Source organism: Diorhabda sublineata, chromosome 10 (genome assembly GCF_026230105.1).
Source record: "Diorhabda sublineata isolate icDioSubl1.1 chromosome 10, icDioSubl1.1, whole genome shotgun sequence".
In the NCBI taxonomy this organism is placed as follows: Eukaryota; Metazoa; Arthropoda; class Insecta; order Coleoptera; family Chrysomelidae; genus Diorhabda; species Diorhabda sublineata.
Genome location: NC_079483.1, coordinates 4,683,803 through 4,703,577, shown reverse-complemented (window position 1 = coordinate 4,703,577; position 19,775 = coordinate 4,683,803). Strand labels below are relative to the sequence as shown.

Below are 19,775 nucleotides of genomic sequence, written 5' to 3'. Positions count from 1 at the left end.
CAACGATTTCATTCTGTTTAAATATTTTTACAACTAAAAACTAATATAGAACAAGACTGGTTTTCGGTGCTAGAACTGGATCCCCTACCCTTCATAGTTATTAGTAAAAAAGTGGCCTGCCTAGGGCCGTTGAATACATAGGTCTTTCCAATATCCTTTAAAAATCTGATCAGGCGCTTTGGCTTGTACCTTTTAACGAATTAGGAAATGGTTTCTAACTAGAGAGAAGTTTGTCCGCTGCCGGATGGGGACCCCATTCACCATGAAATCCAACAGCTGTTCTTTCATGAAGCCTGTATTGGATTGTCCCGCTCGACTCACTGCTTGCGCAGTTTTAGAGGTCTTGATGTGAGGATAGTGTAAACGTTGTATTCAGTATAAATATAATAGTCTAATAAACCATAGTTCCTAATTCCAAATTTTAGATTTGTCATCTTCGCTTTTATACGACAAAAACCACGTTTTGAGAATCTGTAAAAGAATCAAATGTTGTTTTTATGCTCAACAGGTGGCGTCCCCATCTAGTGTAGACGTCATAAACTGAATTTGCGACGACGACGGATTGAGAATTTACATTCTTATATTAGAAATATTAAGATCTATTTTTATATATTTTTCTGATAAATCATGTAAATTATCAAACAAAATAATTAGTTTTATAGGTTGATAAATCATGAAATAAAGTTACGATGTGATTACGTCGAGTATAAAGATTTTTGTTGAATTATTTGATATCTATTTTTCACAATTCATTTTCTTCTATTAAATAATAAAGAAAACATATTAAACCCACTCTTTCAATTAAAAATATAGATACAAAATTAACATAGGCAACAAATTTTACCATAATGTAAAATGTTTTACCTACACTGTATTTATACATTGGACTATATTTTTTAACACAATTTTTTGAAAGAAATATTTACTATTTCTAACACAGAATTTGTATAGTGTCAAAAATTATCCGAGTTTTAAGATTTGTTTACCGAAAAACATTATTTTAAGTTGATTTTCTTCTTTTTTAAAATATTCCACTTTTACTCATTTGACATTTAGGAACAATATAGATCTTGTTCATTTAAATATCAAAATTCAGTTAATATTAAAATATCATTTTCAAAATAACAATATCACAATTGAATGTAAACATAGATCATAAAACTATTATGCTATTATTCATAAAAATATAAAATTAGTTCTGTAAAAAATTGATTGGATACTCAATAGATCTATAAAATTGGACAATAGTTTACTGCGCATGTAAATTCTATAAAGTTTTCAAGGGATCGGATTCTTTATAGTAGTCCGTTTAATACACACTAAGAAACTAGCATCCTATATCTGAAAAAGTAGCTGGTCCAACATACCGGATAACTTGAACTTTTTAAGTTTGCCAGATTTAGTATCATATCATGGGTTTTTGTTAGGAAGATTTTTAAATTTTATTAGAAAAAAATCGGATAACGTAAATGAAAAAAAATTTAATATACTTTGGATATATAGGAACATATCTTTATTGATTCATTTCTATGTAGTATAAATTGATATTAAAAATAATATAAAATTTAATAAAATCATAGTGCATTTGTAGAAACGTGGCACCCTTGCGAATTAATATACCATTGAACTTCAAGAGATCATTACTACCTTTCTCAAAAACATCAGTCATTCTTTGTGCTTTGTTTACCTGTCCACCATTTTCTATTTCTGTTATGTACGTTTGGTGACCTGTGAGTTGTGGTTGTGAGTAGACATTTCGAGTGATGGATGATCCAGGAAGAATGATGGGTCACACGGGGGGCGGTTTAATGCCTCCACAACCTTACGGTATGACCCCACAAAATGAAGCTTCTGCTGGAAATGAAAATGAACCCCGTAAACAGGACATCAGCGAGATTTTACAACAAATCATGAACATTACTGATCAAAGTTTAGATGAAGCCCAAGCGAGGAAACATACTCTGAACTGCCATCGGATGAAACCTGCATTATTTTCGGTGTTTATACTTTTTTTATCTAATACTTATAATAGTGTATGCTAGTAGTTCACTTTTGATTTCTTACCCCACGTCTCAAGTAGAACTTTAAGCTTGTCTTAGTGTATATAGTAGCTAAACAAGCATTAGATTAAGTTACAGTCCGTTTTTCACTGAGTTGAATGTTTAATGAGTTAAATTATTCAAGAGTTACTTGTACCTATTTATCTTTATTTCAGTAAATATCAGCATAAATTTTGTTCTAGAAAGCAAGTATAGTCTATAGTTTTAAGTGCTATTCTTAAAATTCAAATGATAAACAGTAAAATTTATTTTTTTGAGCCTCATATTTGACAGACTTTAATCTAAAATTGCAATCACTATTTCAAATCTGTATTAGAATCCCCACACTAATGTGTTTATTATTATTAGGTGTTGTGTGAAATTAAAGAAAAAACAGTATTGTCATTAAGGAATACGCAAGAAGAGGAGCCACCAGATCCACAATTGATGCGTCTCGATAACATGTTGATTGCAGAAGGAGTTGCTGGACCTGAGAAAGGAGGAGGTGCCGGAGCTGCAGCATCTGGATCAGCGGCGGCACAAGCAGGACAACCAGATAATGCAATTGAACATTCTGATTATCGAGCTAAACTGGCACAGATTAGACAAATTTACCACCAAGTAAGTCGAATTTATGGGCGCTAGTCTTAGGGTCGTGGATGGTGAAGAGGTAGCACAATAATAAAAGTTCAATAACTACATTAACTCATTATATGTACGAATGTACCAACAAAACAATATATACAAAATATAAAATTAAACTAAATCTATAGTAGAGGCCTAGCTCTGTAATAGAACTAGTTGTTCGAGATCGACTCTCTTTGCTGTCCAAAATGTCATGCCTGGGTTCGTTTAAGTGAAAAATAGATAAGGGTGTCATGAAACAATGTAGAAGGTAGAGGGATGTAGGTATGTTGGTTTTCATATAACCTGTATCTATTGAAGAGAATTAAGTTATTTGCATGCTATAAGAACATTGAGAAGGTTATAAAAGAAAATTAACTTGGAATTCTCAGGAGTGGAAGGATTATTGTTTTATTGAGGAAGTTGATTAGGAAAACAGTGAAGGGATGAAAATGTCTTGAGGGAATGTGTACCTGTATTATGTATTTTTAAATGCTTGGTCGCCACACATTTTTCAACATATTTAATTTAATTGATTATCGAAAATATAATTTTTTAGGAATTGGAGAAATATGAACAAGCATGTAATGAATTTACTACACATGTTATGAATCTACTTAGAGAACAGAGTCGTACTAGGCCGATTACACCTAAAGAAATTGAACGAATGGTACAGATCATCCACAAAAAATTCAGTTCTATTCAAATGCAGCTTAAACAATCTACATGTGAGGCTGTTATGATCCTTAGGTAATAAATTTCTTATATTTTTATCAGTTGGTTAAAAATATTGTGTACATCAAAGAAACTACTTATTATTGGTCATAAAAACCAAAAATTTCCATTCATGTGAATGTATTAATTAAAAAGAACAATTTTTTATAATACACTTATACCTGTACGCACATTGTATGTTATTTTAACTGTTAGTTTTCGTAAAATTTTTGCCCATTTTTTTTATTATTAAGATGGCATCTTAATCGTAAAGCTTTTCTGTTCTTTAGTTTCAAGATTTTCTTTTGAAATGATAATGAGATTTTAATGTTCTTTTGGTACCTTGGTGTACAGGTTACAATAGAGATGTAACCTTTGGATTTTTAATGCATTTCATATTAGTAACAATCAAGAAGACTAGGATAATTATCAACCAAAATTAGAACTGTTTAATTCATCGTCTCAGTTTCATAACCATCTTTTGTTATCTATGACTTCTCATTGTGATCATATATTATCAATAGTGATCGTGTGTTTTAAGATATCTTGGCTTCTTAGATTTGCTAGTAACTAAAAAGGTTTTACACACAGGATTTTTTTATCACAAAAGTAAAGGTTGTGCTGAGTTGTGCAAGTATCCTAGGCCACTGTGCAGTTGATAGGAAGAATTATTTTATCGAAATTAATAACATTTTCTTCTGCAATAAAAAAATTCTGTGTTGTTACCCCTATGAAATCCACATATATCCAAGTTTAATCATTAATTTTGATGAAATAATTTTTTGTCTCGACTGCACAGTGGCCTTGTACAACTCAGTACAACCTTCACTTTTGCAATAAAAAAACTGTGTTAATTGATAAAGTGGTTGGCGAACCTCTCGAAAAAAATGTGTTAAGGTGCTCCAATTAATTTTTCTCCAGCATAAAGCTAGCACAATTAAACCCTTTATTTTTTTAGAAAATTCGAAAATGACTGGACTAACTTTTATTTAAATTATTTATCAGCTCATAAGACTTCCAATATTAAAAAAAATTGTTTTGCAGCATAATTCAGCACTACTTTCATTTGTATTGGATTTCGTAAAAGGCTGGGTTAGTTAATTTCACCCACATCATATTTACTCGTCAATAACATCATACAAAGTAGAAAAAGTTAAATCAAACTAGAAAAGCAAACAAAATTTTCATAAAAACTTTTTTTTCAAAGAATTGTTTCATTTGTTACCACATGATTTGTTCTTGATATCTCAATCTTCAAAATACTTTGTTCTTGGGTTCAATATTTTTCTTTTATTTTTTTTATCAAGGAAATTATTCTTCTTTTTTGTAATTTGTTGCAATTGTATATTCTTTGGTTAAAGCTTCATATGGAATTTCTCTTTGATATAATACACGATTTTTTCAAGTCATTCTAACATCTATAATTATCTAAAAATATTACTTAGATAATGTATGTATTAAGAAAGGATGTTTTTGATAAAGCATTCAGCAAGGACCTTTGATTTTGGTTAATATAACTGCTGTTATTTTAAACGGTGTTGTAATGTGAAATTTTTTTACTGTATAATTGTGAATTTTTGCTTAGGTCGAGGTTTTTGGATGCCAGAAGAAAGAGGCGTAATTTTAGTAAACAAGCGTCAGAAATATTGAACGAATATTTTTATTCACATTTATCTAATCCTTATCCCAGTGAAGAAGCTAAAGAAGAACTTGCCAGGAAATGTGGTATTACAGTCAGCCAGGTAACTACTATAATATTAGAAACTATTTCAACTTCTATGATTTTCTGTGTATTATGTATCATGATAATTAATTTAATGAAATAGGTGCTCCTCACAACTAATAACTTTATTAATGAAATGTTGATTGATTTTATTTAGATTCTATAGGTATTTGTTGCATATTTAATATAATTTACATATTTTAAGTAAATCTTCCATTGTTATCAATTTAATTTATTAACATTGTTTTTTTGTATGTTCTGGTCTCTGTTTCTCTTTTTTAATCATTTTATTGTCTTACGACTACAATATTGTAAAGCTGAAAGATTCAACTTTAAGAATATAAAAAAATTCCATAAATTACGTGTAATATCAAATTTAAAAGAAAATAATAATTTCTCCATTTAATTGAATGGGAAACTAAAATAAAAAAGAGACCTCTTAGAATTGAGCTATCAAGAAATATTTCAGAGGGTAAGAGTCAGAAAAAAAATTGTTTTCGAAGCTGCCCAGTCTTACTTATCCAGTTGAGAGACAACATTAATATTTTAATGTGCTCCAAAGCTGGTTTGCAATTTGTCATTATTTTTTCCAAATTTGTATTAGCAAACAGTAAAGTTGCATTTGCGAGATTTTTGTTGAGCTGCTTCATCTTCGAATGTTTGTATTGAATTGCTGGTTGTCTTGCTCCATGTCCTTAATGTACTAAACTGTATCCTATACTTCAGGATTTGATTCTCATTCTCTCATTTATATTTATCTTAAATAGGACTACTATATATTTTTTTAATTAATTTTGATAATTATTTTTAACTTTTATACTCTAATGACTTATTAAATGCCATGTACGTTGGTTTATGATTTCTTGCAATTGGTTTTCATTGTCTTGAAGATTTATCTCTAGAATCAAACAGCGTCTTGTATATCACCAGTTTTGTCTCGAATATACTATCTATTAATATATTTATATATTTTATTCTGTACATCCATCTGTGTTATCTGATATTAAAAGTTTAAATTTTAATTTTATCAATATATATTGAGTTTCACAATTATATTGCTTACCCAACATTATTTCATTTTTTATCTTCACCTGTCTCATTATCACAAATCTAATGAAAAGTTTGGTTAATGTAAATTGTACTACATATTATATGTCGTATGTATTTAATGTGGATATATTGAATTTATAAGAAGAGGATTTGTGCCGAAACGATGACTTTTGTCATAGTACTGAAGCCGACTACAAGAATTATTATCTCATAGCATTATTTCCAAAACGGATTGAAGTTTTAGATTAAAAAGTTGAGGTACTGAGACATAAAAACATCTGTTCTTTTTCCCTGTTGGTAAGAGCTCTCCATACAGAAATTGTGTTTCCCTATTGCATCCTCTTCTCCGTAAACTTTGCAAGTGGCACTGTTTATAATTTTTAATCTCACAAGACGTGTAGGTTATCCAACTTAAGTCCATTTGAACTTTCGCCATCAAAGTCTCAAATGTTTTACATCATATAAAGACTACAATTTGAGTAATTGCCAGAGATTTTCTATTTTTTCCAGTTCTCCTTTCAACCGATTACCTTCTAAAAAACATAAAGGGTCTGATCTGGTGGATAAATTTTTAATTTTCTCATTCCTGCTGTGCTTTGGCTGCTAAACTCGGTGAACTTTTTCTTTGACCAATTTATAGTTGTTTACTAGTCTTAATTTTGTTTCTGATAGAAAAAACTTTCACTTTAAATATGCTATGGTGAGTTTCTATTAATTTTGATTATTACTCAAATAATAGTATCATTTTTGACTATTATCCCATTGGATTTCCATAAAAAGTACCTTCCGTGTAATGTTTTGGTTGTAAAGTTATGAGATATGGTTTTAACCTTTGGCTTTTGTACTACAAACTTTCATTGGTCTATATATTTCAGGAATGTATGCGAGTATATAGATCAATGAAAGTTTAAATTGACACTCAACATACAGAGTGTCCCAGACCAATTTGACCAGATTATATTTTCTGAAACTACAAAGATATCTTTAATAAAATAGAAACTTCTACGATGTTTATGAAATATTTCACTTAATATCCGCCTTTTTTATTTCTGTACCAACTTTTATTAAACAAATAATCAAAAATTTTGGGTTTCTCTTAGTTATAAGTTATTGGGCGGTTATTATTTCCCTTAAACTACTGACTGCTCTGTTCCTAACCTAAAAAAAATCATAGATCATAAGTTAATGTAGAAGATTGTTAAAAAATTAAGAAGTGGGTGACATCTGTTAATCTTCTTTCAAACTTTAATAGAGGTGAACAACAAAACTAAAATACGAACTAATTTTGGTTTCTTCTTTATAAACAATAGAAAATGTTATTTAAAGTTTTAGGCTAAATTGTGATATAAAGTAACCACACGTAACACGTAACCAAGTATCCATAAGGTATACTTGGAAAATAATACTAGTTGTTAAAATCCTATTCTAGTGGCCACTAAAACTCTGGTACACCTTTTTGGTAGTTTCGTGTAGATAATCAAGTCTCTTCCTCCACGAACAAAGGCATTTCGAATCTTTAACTACAGATTCAGATTAATTGTTATCTCATGGGACTGGGAAGTTAGACCTGACATCTGTAGACACAAACTTTTAATGGTTTTTTAATTTGTTCCTTCTAGGCCACATAATACTATAAATCCCGCTTTAACAAACGCTTCGCTTTTTTTAGTGGCCTGCTTCTGACTCCAATACATATATTCCATGATATTAATGAGGGTTACTTCAATTTTCGTCATATAGGGACACGTGATTTCCGCCAATATATGCCTCTTTGTTATATAATAAAGTAACATGATTATTTGACAAATCAGATCTGATCCTAATTCGGGTAAATATTTATTCGTCAATTAGAATTTTCTACTCAAGTTATAAGGCTAGATACGTGGGCCATTTTTTTTCAACCTCCGATCGCTCCGTGCAGACGCTACGCGGGCATGCGCTGTAGGCGACCGCGAAACTCGCGCTACACACTCCACCATTGTTGATATTCAGGCGTCAGTCGGCGTTGTGCTACAGCGCTACAGCACAGTAAACATAACCGCCATTATTGATACTCTGAAGGCCATAGTGTTGCAGAAATCCATCAGAGAATGCGTGAATGGTGTTGAAAGTTTAAAGATGGCCGTAATGATGTGCATAAGGGAGCCAAGGAGGCAAATCTGTCGTTTCAGATGACCTGGTTCAACGAGTTAAGAGAATGGTTAAAGAAAATCGCAGATTTCTCATTACTGCTTTATCTACGAAATTTCCAGAAGTTTCTAGGTTCATTAGCGTCAACTTTCTTTGAAGATGGTATTGAAAAGCTTGTCCACAAATATGACAAAATGTCTCAATCTCTTCGGTGATTATGTCGAAAAGTAACCAATCTTTTGGTAATAAGATTGTTTTATATGAACTTCTTCTATTCATAACCTATCGAAGGTTGAAAAAAAAACTGCCTTCGTATTTTAATAAAACATTGAAAAAAAACTGACATAGGTCCACTTATTAGCGCCCAATTTAATTTGATGGGATCCTTTTCTTGTATCTAATTATTTTCCATTGTATTTTTTCAATATCTATAATATTTTTGCTTTCAAAATATTCATTCTTCTTTGTTGCTCCCTCTAATGTTTGATATTTCTTAATAATATAATCTTTAATAATTATAATGAAATGTTTTTAAAAAATTGTTCTCTGGACAATTAGTCAAACAATTTTCTGCTTAGTGGATATCTTTGCCGTTTAGGCGATATAGCCTGGACAATCTGTATGCGTGTGTGTATTGTATGTACATCTTATGTAAAAAAAATTATTTTACTAAATACATTAACATGTGTAGGTGTCAAATTGGTTTGGTAACAAACGAATTCGTTATAAGAAAAACATCGGCAAAGCGCAAGAAGAGGCGAATTTGTACGCTGCTAAAAAAGCCGCGGGGGCATCGCCCTATAGCGGTACTCCCACTCCTATGATGTCACCGGCACCGCCACAAGATTCGATGGGCTATTCCATGGGTTCCGCGTACGATCAGAGCTCCGCCTACGACGCCAGCAGTTGCGGTTACGATCCCATGCATGCTCAAGAATTATCCCCATAAATTATACGATTACATACATACAGTTAAGGGTGTTTTCCGGATTTATCGTTTACATAAAAAAATGTATTCAATATTGTAGTATATTATTCATTAGTATCCGGGACAAAAAGGAGTAGTGTAGAGAAGAGTTGTTAATGTTATTATTATTTTTAGTAATATTACTGTTATTTCGCTTGTATGTTTCAAGTTTGGTCCCAAAATGTGCACCGATTTAAAAATTATGACTTGTATAAAGAATCATATTATATTTGCAAAAATATATGGTTTAATCACACTGTATATATAGAGCATTCAAAAGATAAACCGATTAACTCTATGAAATAAATTTAGAATAAGCTTTTAAAGTTTTTGGTTTGTATAAAACTTTGTTAGTATTTCAACATATTTTGAATAAACCTATTCATTTTCATTATTGAAAAACATGTTTTTTTTCAGAACTAAAGTACAGTAAACTCCCGATTATCCGCAACAAATTGCCCCAAATATGCATTTGAACAAGTTATAAATATAATATTTAAATTAAAAAGACGTTTTACTTGAAAAATAATAAAAAAAGATTCACTGCTCAAAAATTTGTAGATTCAATTCTTCAGATATTCAATCAAATTAAATTTTTTAGCACTATTTTATGACAACGAGTTGCAGTTCTCTAAATACTGAATAAAGTTTTCAATATGAACGAAAGCTACATCGTGGCTCATTCTCTTTTATGCCTTATCATCTTCATCGCTCATTTATTCATACCTAACGTTTCTTTTACAATTTGTTCATGAGATAGATGTTCAAAACCTGATCATAAGTGTCACACTCATTGATATTGATTTCCTCCACTAGCAACTGATTTCGCTAAATCATGAATAGAAACTATCTTTTCAGATTCTACTAAAGATTTTTCCACACTTGGTAAAATCTTCCATAAAGACCTAACTGTTTTCCAGGCACTGTTGCATTCTCTCTTCAATCCTTTTTGTCAATCATTTTGTTCTGTATTTCTTTTTAATTGAAGAGATTACGCCCTGGTCCATAAGTTGGATAAGAGCTGCGACATTGGGATACAAATATTTTGCAATAATATTACCATCTTCCAGGTGGAATAAGGCGTTTTCAATTAATAAAACAACTTTCTCACATTCATACCTAATGCTTCTTTTATAATTTGTTCTTGAGTTAGATGTTCGAAGCCTGGTCATAAATGTCACTATCATTAATATTGTCTTCATCGACATTTCCTCCACCAGCAACTGATTTTGCTAAACTTTCTTTTCAGATTCTACTAAAGATTTTTCCACATTTGGCAAAATCTTCCGTCAAGACTTCAATAATGTTGATTTCTGAACTGACTTCCGGGCACTGATCCACTCTCTTTAATCTTTTTGTCAATAATTTCGTTCTCTATTTCTTCTTAATTGAAGAGATTGGATAGCAAGGTTGGATAAGAGCTGCGACATTGGGAGGCAAACATTTTGCAAAAATATTTCCATCTTCCAGGTGGGATAAAGCGTTTTCAACTTTCTGGGGTAAATTTTGAGACTCTAAATGCACTCTAGCTTTGGGGAATGAACATTTCTTCAAATCATTTCTTAAATATTGTTTGGTTTGTCCAATCTCAATTTTGCAAAAATATTTTTTCTCTTCCAGGTGGGATAAGGCGTTGTCAGCTTTCTGGAAATTTTGAGACTTAAATGCTCCCTAACTTTGGGAAATGAACATTTTCAAACCATTTCTTAAATATTCCTTGGTTTGTCCATCCTTTAGTTTAGTAGTAGCAATATACTAGGAGGTTCTCAGCTCATGTTTTTAGGAGTTACCGTATTCTAGTAACAAATAGGTTAGCTATGGAGCTAGTCATCTTGGTCACTGAAATATATTACTTTATAACTCAATATGAAAAATGGAGTTAATCGGATTATCTTTTGGTGAGCAGAATGGTAAACATCACAAGAGCAGTTTAGTGAGCTCCAGGATAGAATATTAGGAAAAAAAGTGATGTAGACAACTCCAAGTTGAATAGATTTTAGAAACCGTAAGCTCTTTTATATTTGTAAGTAGGAAATTAATTTGATTTATATACTATTGAAGATATACAGTTGTGTTTGTTTCAATCCAGTATCACAAAATTAATTTTTATTTCAACCCTCACTTGATAAACTTCAAAAAAATTAAATTAGAGGGCGCGGCAAGCACTATTCTTAGCGGTATCATTTGAATACATAAGATTTAAAATGTGTCAATTGAGGGTTAATTTGATAGTTGTATCAAACTGACTTGCTTAGAATAAATATTATTCGACTTTGACAACTTTTCTCTATATATCAGAAAGATTATTCGATATGCCGGAAAACGATCTTGATTGATATTTCGCTCTTTCAAGATACATAAGTATACTAAAGCTTGTATACCGATTTCAATGTATACTACTTTTTGTATTTCGTGCAATGTCTGTGTATTTATCAACTTGTGGCAGCTACCAATCATTTTTTATGTTAACGCACATATTTACTACATTTTTATGTAGTATCTCTTGTTATATATACATTTATTTTTTAAGTAAAATATACATTATTGTATGTAATGTTTGTACTAATTTTTGTTGATTTTTGAATGTTACCTATAAACTATTTTTCCAAATATTCCGATAAATATCTCAATTTTACTCAAAAAAATCCTCCATTATTATATTGTTATTAACTTTTTTTAACCAAAAATCAAAGTTTCCAGTCAACTGTTGATATTTGAATAGTTTTGCCATCCAAGCTTTTCCATATTATAAACCTAATTACCTTGACATTCAATATATTAACATTATATAGAGGAATTATGCACCTATATTATACCCTCAATTAAAGCTGATCTCATCACAGGCCTATATACAACGTTCGCCATAAAGTTCTAGAATTTCGTCCTGGCAATTTTTCCAAGCCAGAAGTCGTTTTTTCTCTAGTGCACTTATGACACTGGAAGTCTTCCAAAAATATTGAACACTGCAGCAATGTCCTGTAAGGAAGCCAGTGAAAAAATGTAGTAGGTACTTTCTGGAGTCGTCCAGTTCTGGCAGAAGGGTAATCCTCTAGTTATAATTATATAGAGCGATTATAACCTCTATTGTGCTTCCAATTAAAGCTAACCTCGTCACTGTAACTTGAATCGCTCGAATAATCATGTGTCAGTGCTTCTTGACATTTCCCGATGGTTTTTGATAAGATTTCATAACTAGATGATCTAGAATTTCCTCTTTTACCCCATAGAACCTGCATTCCACTGTTTTTGCTAGACCTAACCTCATAGATGTTTCCTGATTCAATAATGTTCTGTAAGGAAGTCAGTGGACAGATGTTGTAGGTACTTTTTGGAGTAATCCAGTCCTGGAAGAAGAATAATTCTCTTTCATATTATTCCTTCATCTGAAACGCTTTCTTGTAACTGCATTTTTCTATATCACAATAAAGTTCCGGGGCAATCAAATTCTTTTGCACTACTTTTCTGGCATATAGGATACAGTTTTGCCAGTGATGGAAAAGGGAGTTTGTTCATATCAACCAACTCCTATTGAGAATAAAATTGAGTTAATATCTTGTAGATCATACACTTGAACAGTTTTATGTTTGTGTTTAATGTAGGATGTCATCCACACTGCTACGTCCCACAGGATCTATTGTGTCGACTTTTATTTCTACAGCACTCCCATACTCCCAGGTATAATCCTCTGGAGCATCGTAGTGTTCCATAGATATGCTGTAGGTTCCCAGGAGTAGTTTTTTGCCTGCCTTAACCCCTGTAGATTATTCCACTAACAAAATTTTTCACTTTCTACATACTTTTCTAATATTCCATCTATTGCCCTGTAGCAAAATAAGAAAATTTCAGGTCCCTCGAAGGGTTTATCTGTCCCTACTTTGGCAAGAATGCCTGCTTTTCCAATTCCTTTTACCTCAGTGTATTTCAGAACCCTTTGGAGGATTTCATTTTTTATGCCAACTCATTCAACTTGTCCATTTCCAAACCAGATTGGATCTTACGACATTAGAGCTCACCGCTCTAATAGGACAAGATGATATTGGAGCTCACCGCTCTAATAGGACAAGATGATATTGGAGCTCACAGCTCAAATACGACAAGATGATGATCTCTTGTTTTAAATAATTTCTTTTCAGTTCTGGTGTATAACTTGAGCTCTCATAGTGTTTGGTTTTAGGCCCGCACACTCTTATTTCAATTTTCGATCCATTCATGTACCATTTGATGGAATAATTTGATTACTTAGTTTTTGGTTCACAAATATTTTTTATTGAATGCATCATGAAAAACTTTATTCATTTAAAACACCAAAATTAGAAGTTGATACGTGTCAAACCCCCATTAAAATTAGTTCTTATCGACATTTTTGTCCATAAAAATAGTAAATAATTCAACAAATTTGATGATTAATATCTGTTATAGAATTTCATCTCTCTTTAGATTAGACTGATATTAACATGTGTTCTGAAGACACCATTCTATATAACGACACTACCACTCATAGTTACACTTTTTGGTCCTTCGAGCCGGATTTAAACCTATAGAAGGCTCAAAGGACCAGGCAGTGCTGTTGTAGTGGTAGTAAGTAATATAATATTGGTATTTTACACGATTTTCCTTATTATTCTGATAACTAAAAAGTAGATTGAGTAAAAAAAATTTAATCGGATATTTGGTATGATTGTAGTAGATATTTGGTTCGTTTCGACTTTTGAATTCTAAAATTGGTGCAAATATTATGTAATACCTTTTTAGGAGGTTGTATACAAAATATTAGTACGAGCATGTATGCATTATGTTACAAAATATTGTTTATAATTATTATTTTTTTAGTTTAGCTCCATAAATTAAATCGTTGCTATTTATTGTTAAAGAGTAATAGTAACTTGAAATTATTAGAAATCAGTATCGTGATTAAATATAGATTGACAATATAAATTAAATGTTATTAACATTGCTTGATAAAATTTGTATTTATTTTTTAATAAATACAGAATGTCCTAAAAGTTGATATTTTAACAGATCTACTGTATATACCTCATATCGGACATAAGAGTCTTGCTGGTATAAACTTACTCTAATGTTGTTGAAAATTGTATTCCCACCAGATTTTTTCAGTAGCTCTAAATATGTACTGGGCTCCACCAATAAATTATCCCGAATCCTTATTATTCCATTTTACATTATTAAGATGAAGGTTTTTGATTAGTATTACTTTTTATTCACCATTCTGTAGATTCTTCTTAACCCATGAGAATTCAAATAATTTTTTTGCGCTTTTTGTCAACTTTAACTAGTTTTTTCACCAACACGTGTTGCCAAATGGCGGATTTAATTAAGTACAGAAATTTTATTAAAAATAAATAAACTTAAAAAGTAGGATTGCATTCTAAACAAAATCCTACATTGCACTTTTTACACATTGTCCTCATTATATCGCAGCATCCTTCACCTATACATATTTTCTTTTATCTGGCACACTTATCAGAATGTGGTCTCTGATGTTATCGCTTATATGTATGATTTTTTTTTTCAATTTTTGAGTACTATTTTATCTAACCAAGTTGTTGTCTAGTAGCCATCTATTTAATAAAACCCTCTTCGTTCACTCCAGCATAGATTCGTGCGCTTCTCTTTTTATATCGTTTACTCATGATCTTTTTGTTGGGCAACGGACAGTCCTTTGGAATCCTATTATCGCGGATACTACTTGCTCCTGTAAAATCATTCTCCCTAAGGTAGACTGAAGTTTGTAAAAAAGTTATGAAAGAGGAAGATGATGTATGGCAAGTGTTTTTCCTTTTGCTATTTCTGTTAACATTGAACAACTAAACATCAACTTTTGGGACACTCTGTATGAACGATAAGAGGAAAAAATCGTGTTGTATTATAAATATCGACAATCTGCTTCCCCTTTATTAAAACTATGAAAAATTGAACTATATTTTTGGAAATATTTTGCATTATTTAGTGTCATCTAATAAATGAGCGAAAATTGAGCGAATTGATGCTTACCAAAACGTACCATAGTTCAAACCCAGTTCCAGGTAACAACGGAAATAAAAATTTGGCACGCAACCTATCGGACGCAAATGACAAGCTACCAATATATTCTGCCTGGTTCTGTTTGTTATTTAAATAAATATTACTACACAAAACAATGTTTTAGAAACAAGAGGGTTGATGGTCTATTTAACAAATTATTATCAAAATTATTGTAGTTTTAAAAATGTATAGTCAACAAGAAAAACTATAGTATACGGATTTTCAGAGTTTCAATAAACAAATTGCCAAATTAATAAACTTAATAAACAATGGATGTATTTGTTAATAAGAAAAAACTAAAACAAAATGAAGATGAACCTAACAATACTAAAATAGACCAAAAATAATTTTAATTCCATGCCGGGGTACCCTACGTTTACTATGGAATAGAAAATAATATATTCAATGTTTTTTGTAGACACGGTGTATACGAATTCAAAGTAACTAATGGTTTAGTATAGAAAAAAAGATTTTTTTCTCTTGTTGTTTTTTTAATTTTATCCGTTTTCGGATATTTATAGCTATTGTGTTACAGTATTTTAGTAGTCATCCATATTTGTTTATTTTTATGGAATATTACTAATGTGGAGTTGGTAATTGGACAGACTAGAAAATTTTATGTCGTGAGTTTTTAACAATGATTTACCTTAAGGCAAAAATCTGTATTTTACATTAGAAAATAAAGGATCTTAAATAAGAAGCTCCTTTTTTTATTTCTGACAAGTCGCAATTGACTTTTAATTTAGTATAGAGAAAGCGGGCACAAAATAATGTGGGTTGTTGCATTTGAACTACTGAGAGGTGTATATATATAGGGTGACGCTTGAAACGTCTTGTCATATTTTGAATGGCTACAGTTTTATAAATTTATATCCTCTTGTTTTTTCCTAAACGGAAGCTCTCTTCTTCTTTCTTTTATTTAACCAGAAAAACTAGGGAATGTAAATTGGTACTACTAGAGGCGCTGCTGTTGTTAAATGCCCCTATTTGGTTTAGGATTTTGAAAAATACTCTTCGTTTTTTTTAAATGGAGGAAAATTTTGAATGGGTATAGTTGTCTCTGTTTCGGTCTTTTACCTTTCAGAAATTTAATGCAAAACGGTGAAATGGAAAATGTTTTCTCTAACTGTACTTTGACATTACCAAAAAGACTAGAAACACTAAATAATGTAAGCCGCTACATTTGATCTACTAGAGGCGTTGTTGTTGTTAAATGTCACTATTTGGTTTAGGGTTTTGAAAAATATTCTTCGGGTTTTTTTTTTTAAATGATGGAAAGGTTTGAATGGGTATGTAAGTTGTCCCTGCTGTAGTGTTTTGCCTTTCAGAAATTTACACCTTCTTTTTTTTCCCAAAACGTAATATATTTAAATTAATCGTTGAAAGAAATTGAAGAGGGACAGAAAAGGACAGTGTGAAAAATTGGACTAAATATTAAACAACAACCTTCAATTTTTAAGTAATCATTTGATCAAATGCAACAATTGCTGTCTATGGTTTCATAAACATCGATAGTTGAAATGTGCACAAATTTGAGAGAGAAGTAAAAGAAAAAGTAGGTATTGAAGAAGATAAATCAGATGAAGTAGAAAATCCTACTACCCAAACCGCATCCTGGCTGATGGATGACTTTCCAGCCAAAGGATGACTAGCTAGAATTCAACCTGGACTAATCCTGATATAGGTTTGGGGACATCTGGAATATTTACACCTAAAATCATCACAAAGCAGTGAAGAAAAACATAACAGTTCAAACTTGAAGATGGGCAAAATAATGAGTGAGAAAATTTTTAACGTTTTCCTGAGAAAATTTTACTGTTTTTGTTGAAATATATTGAGAATAGTGGTTAGTAAGTTACTTACAAAAAGGAGTTGTTAAACTTTATCCAAAAAAGGTCAGTATTTAAATTATTTATTAATTGTTCATATTCTTTTGAGTATAAATACATTGATAAATAAATATCATGAAAATGAAAATTGGAAGCACATTAAATAAGTATCACAGTCAGAGTCAGAAATAAATAACAATGAAAAAAGAATGATATTAGTTTTGTTTTGATAAAGTCTTTTTATGCCACAGTATCTACATGTATGAGATGCGAATCTAACCTCAATATAATTATTATATTCAATATTTATTGTTAATTTCAAATAATTATTTAAAATCTACTGGCTATTCCACCTCCTCTACTATCGGAATGTGAACTTAGCTCATCCTTATATTTTACTACAATGTTAATACTTTGGTACGGTTCTGGAACCAAGTTGGATTTCCAAGGGGAATGTTCGAAAATTTCTTCGGGAAAAGAGGGTAAATGCGAACCTGCAAAAAAATTATATTTATGTAATTATATAAGTGTACAGTATAGTATAGAGTCAAAGTTAAGATATAAAAAAAGAGAAACATATATATTCGTCCATGACATGGACCGCGAGACCAGTCCTGTTCGGTTCGTTTGATGTTTCTTTTTACACATACAAAAAGAAAGATTTATTTTATAAAATACCTTGTTTGAGACACATTTGAAAGAAATACAAGTTATAAATTTATCAGTTAGCTATATAGCTATAGATATTTGAAAAATCTTTAAAAATAATTTGCCATCACATTGGCTCTAGAGAGACTATACTGTTACGAACTCGTCCACGACACGTATCGCGAAGCCGGTTCTTTTGGGTTATAATGGAATTCTAATGTTTGGCGAATACGTTGATTCGTTTGAGGTTTGTTTTCACACATATTTTTATCATAGCGGCGTCTTTGAGATGTTTTTTTTATAAACAGCGAAGAGTTGTTTATATCATTTTTATATGATTACTAGGAAGGCCTTTTTATTTATTTATTTGTTTATTCTAGAATCCTATAAATTCTTTTCTGATATATATTCGAGCAAGTAAATAAAAGACAGTGTGTCTAAATTTATTCCACCGTTGAAAAATGAGTAGATTGAAAACACTAGATATATAAATGTAATAAGTAAGTCGGAAAAATGAGAAAATGTAAAGGATTGTGGAATGAGGAAAGTTATAGAAAGAAGTAGGTATAAGAATAGAAATTACTATACACGAAGGCTCTGAAGGATATAACAGATTTTTGTATTATAACATCACTCAATAAGTCGTGTGACTAACACATAGATGGCGCTGCTATTGTCAAATCCATATGACGTTTATAAAGTATTAACTTTCAAAATCATTGCTTCTTGATGAGAAAAATACTGTACAAGCTCAGCAATGGTTTCAAAAGTGTTATCCGGACACTTCTCCATCGAAAATAACCATTTGTTATTGGTGTGCTCAATTTAAACGTGGTCGTAAAGACACCGATGATGATGAACGTCCAATTGAGATGTTTACTGCAGAAAACATCAAAAAAGTCCACAAATTGGTTAAGTCTAATCATAAATTGAAATTTTGTGAGTTAGCTGAAGCCGTAAAGATGTGTTTACAATTATGCAAAAACATTTAACAATGAGAAAAATTTTTTTCAAAGTGGGTGTCGCGTTTACTCTCAGTCGATCAAAAACAACAACGTGTTTGGCGTAATAAATCAGATTTTTTGCGTTATTATGTGACAATGGATACAATATGGATCCATCACTTCACTCCAGAATTTAAACGATCATTATCTATGTGGACTACAGCCGGTGAACCACGCCCGAAGCTAACCTAACCTAACCGAAGCGACCAAAATCACAATAGACAGATGGGAAGGTTATGGCTTCAGTATTTTGGGATGGAATATTGTATTGTTGAATCGTTTGATTGCAACCACGTCCGAAGCGTTCAAAGGCACAACAATCAGCTAGGATGAAAATAGCTTCAGAAGTTTTTGTATGCTCATGGAATATTGTTCATCGACTATCTCCAAAATGGAGAGACAATCAATAGCGAATACTACATAGAGTTGTTGGATTGTTTGAATGCAAAAATCAAGGATCATATGTCGAAGAAAAAACCTCTGTTTCACCAAGACAATGCACCGATTCACAAGTCGATGGCAACGATGGTTAAAATGAACGAATTGCGTGCACTGATTATCTATGACTTTTGACGTGGATCAAACCAACAGCAGTATACCGATCAACTCGCTTCGATTTTGCTCGCTTCGCACCATCTCGAGCTATTGTGTTTCGCTGGTTTTCCGAAATCAATCGTGGTCGCATTTTGCTACAGAATGAATGTCGTGAGGTCTTCCAAAATCGGATGTTGTATCAGAAAATATCGATGCTAGGCGTAAGCTGATATTACAAGATCTTCATATGACATACCATGATATCGAGACATACTTGTGAATTAGTTTGACTCGCATTCATTCAATATTGGATAAATATTTGGCGGTCAAAAAGATTTGTTCGAGTTGGATACCGTATAATTTGATAATCGCTCGCAAAAAAGCTCGTAACGATTGGTGCAAAGACATGGTGAAAAAATTCAATCGTGGTGCTTCAAAAGATGTTTATAAGATCGTGACTAACGACGAATC

General features: G+C 31.4%; 2 protein-coding genes across 3 annotated transcripts in view; one reads left to right on the top strand and one right to left on the bottom strand.

Annotated features, from left to right (window-relative positions):
- The first annotated feature begins 1,660 nt into the window (after window positions 1-1,660).
- On the top strand, window positions 1,661-15,989 carry LOC130449638 (homeobox protein extradenticle). The gene is made up of 5 exons (XM_056787585.1): window positions 1,661-1,997; window positions 2,409-2,660; window positions 3,223-3,413; window positions 4,963-5,119; window positions 8,972-15,989. Exons 1-5 carry the CDS (start codon window positions 1,764-1,766, stop codon window positions 9,227-9,229), a joined length of 1,092 nt encoding a protein of 363 aa, XP_056643563.1. The 5' UTR covers window positions 1,661-1,763; the 3' UTR covers window positions 9,230-15,989.
- A 1,196-nt stretch (window positions 15,990-17,185) lies between these two features.
- Window positions 17,186-19,775, bottom strand: part of LOC130449455 (glutathione hydrolase 7-like) — a 30,708-nt gene continuing 28,118 nt past the window's right edge. For both annotated transcript variants that reach the window (XM_056787273.1, XM_056787274.1), the window contains exon 8: window positions 17,186-17,612. In XM_056787273.1, coding sequence (XP_056643251.1) covers window positions 17,449-17,612 — 164 coding nt within the window. In that variant the 3' untranslated portion in view covers window positions 17,186-17,448. The remainder of the gene's footprint in view (window positions 17,613-19,775) is intronic.

Bases quoted from the DNA above. Each gene is read 5' to 3' on its own strand.
- LOC130449638 (XM_056787585.1), top strand. From the start codon at position 1,764: ATGGATGATCCAGGAAGAATGATGGGTCACACGGGGGGCGGTTTAATG. The intron at 1,998-2,408 runs GTGTTTATACTT...TATTATTATTAG, and splicing joins TGAAACCTGCATTATTTTCG to GTGTTGTGTGAAATTAAAGA. The intron at 2,661-3,222 runs GTAAGTCGAATT...ATAATTTTTTAG, and splicing joins TTAGACAAATTTACCACCAA to GAATTGGAGAAATATGAACA.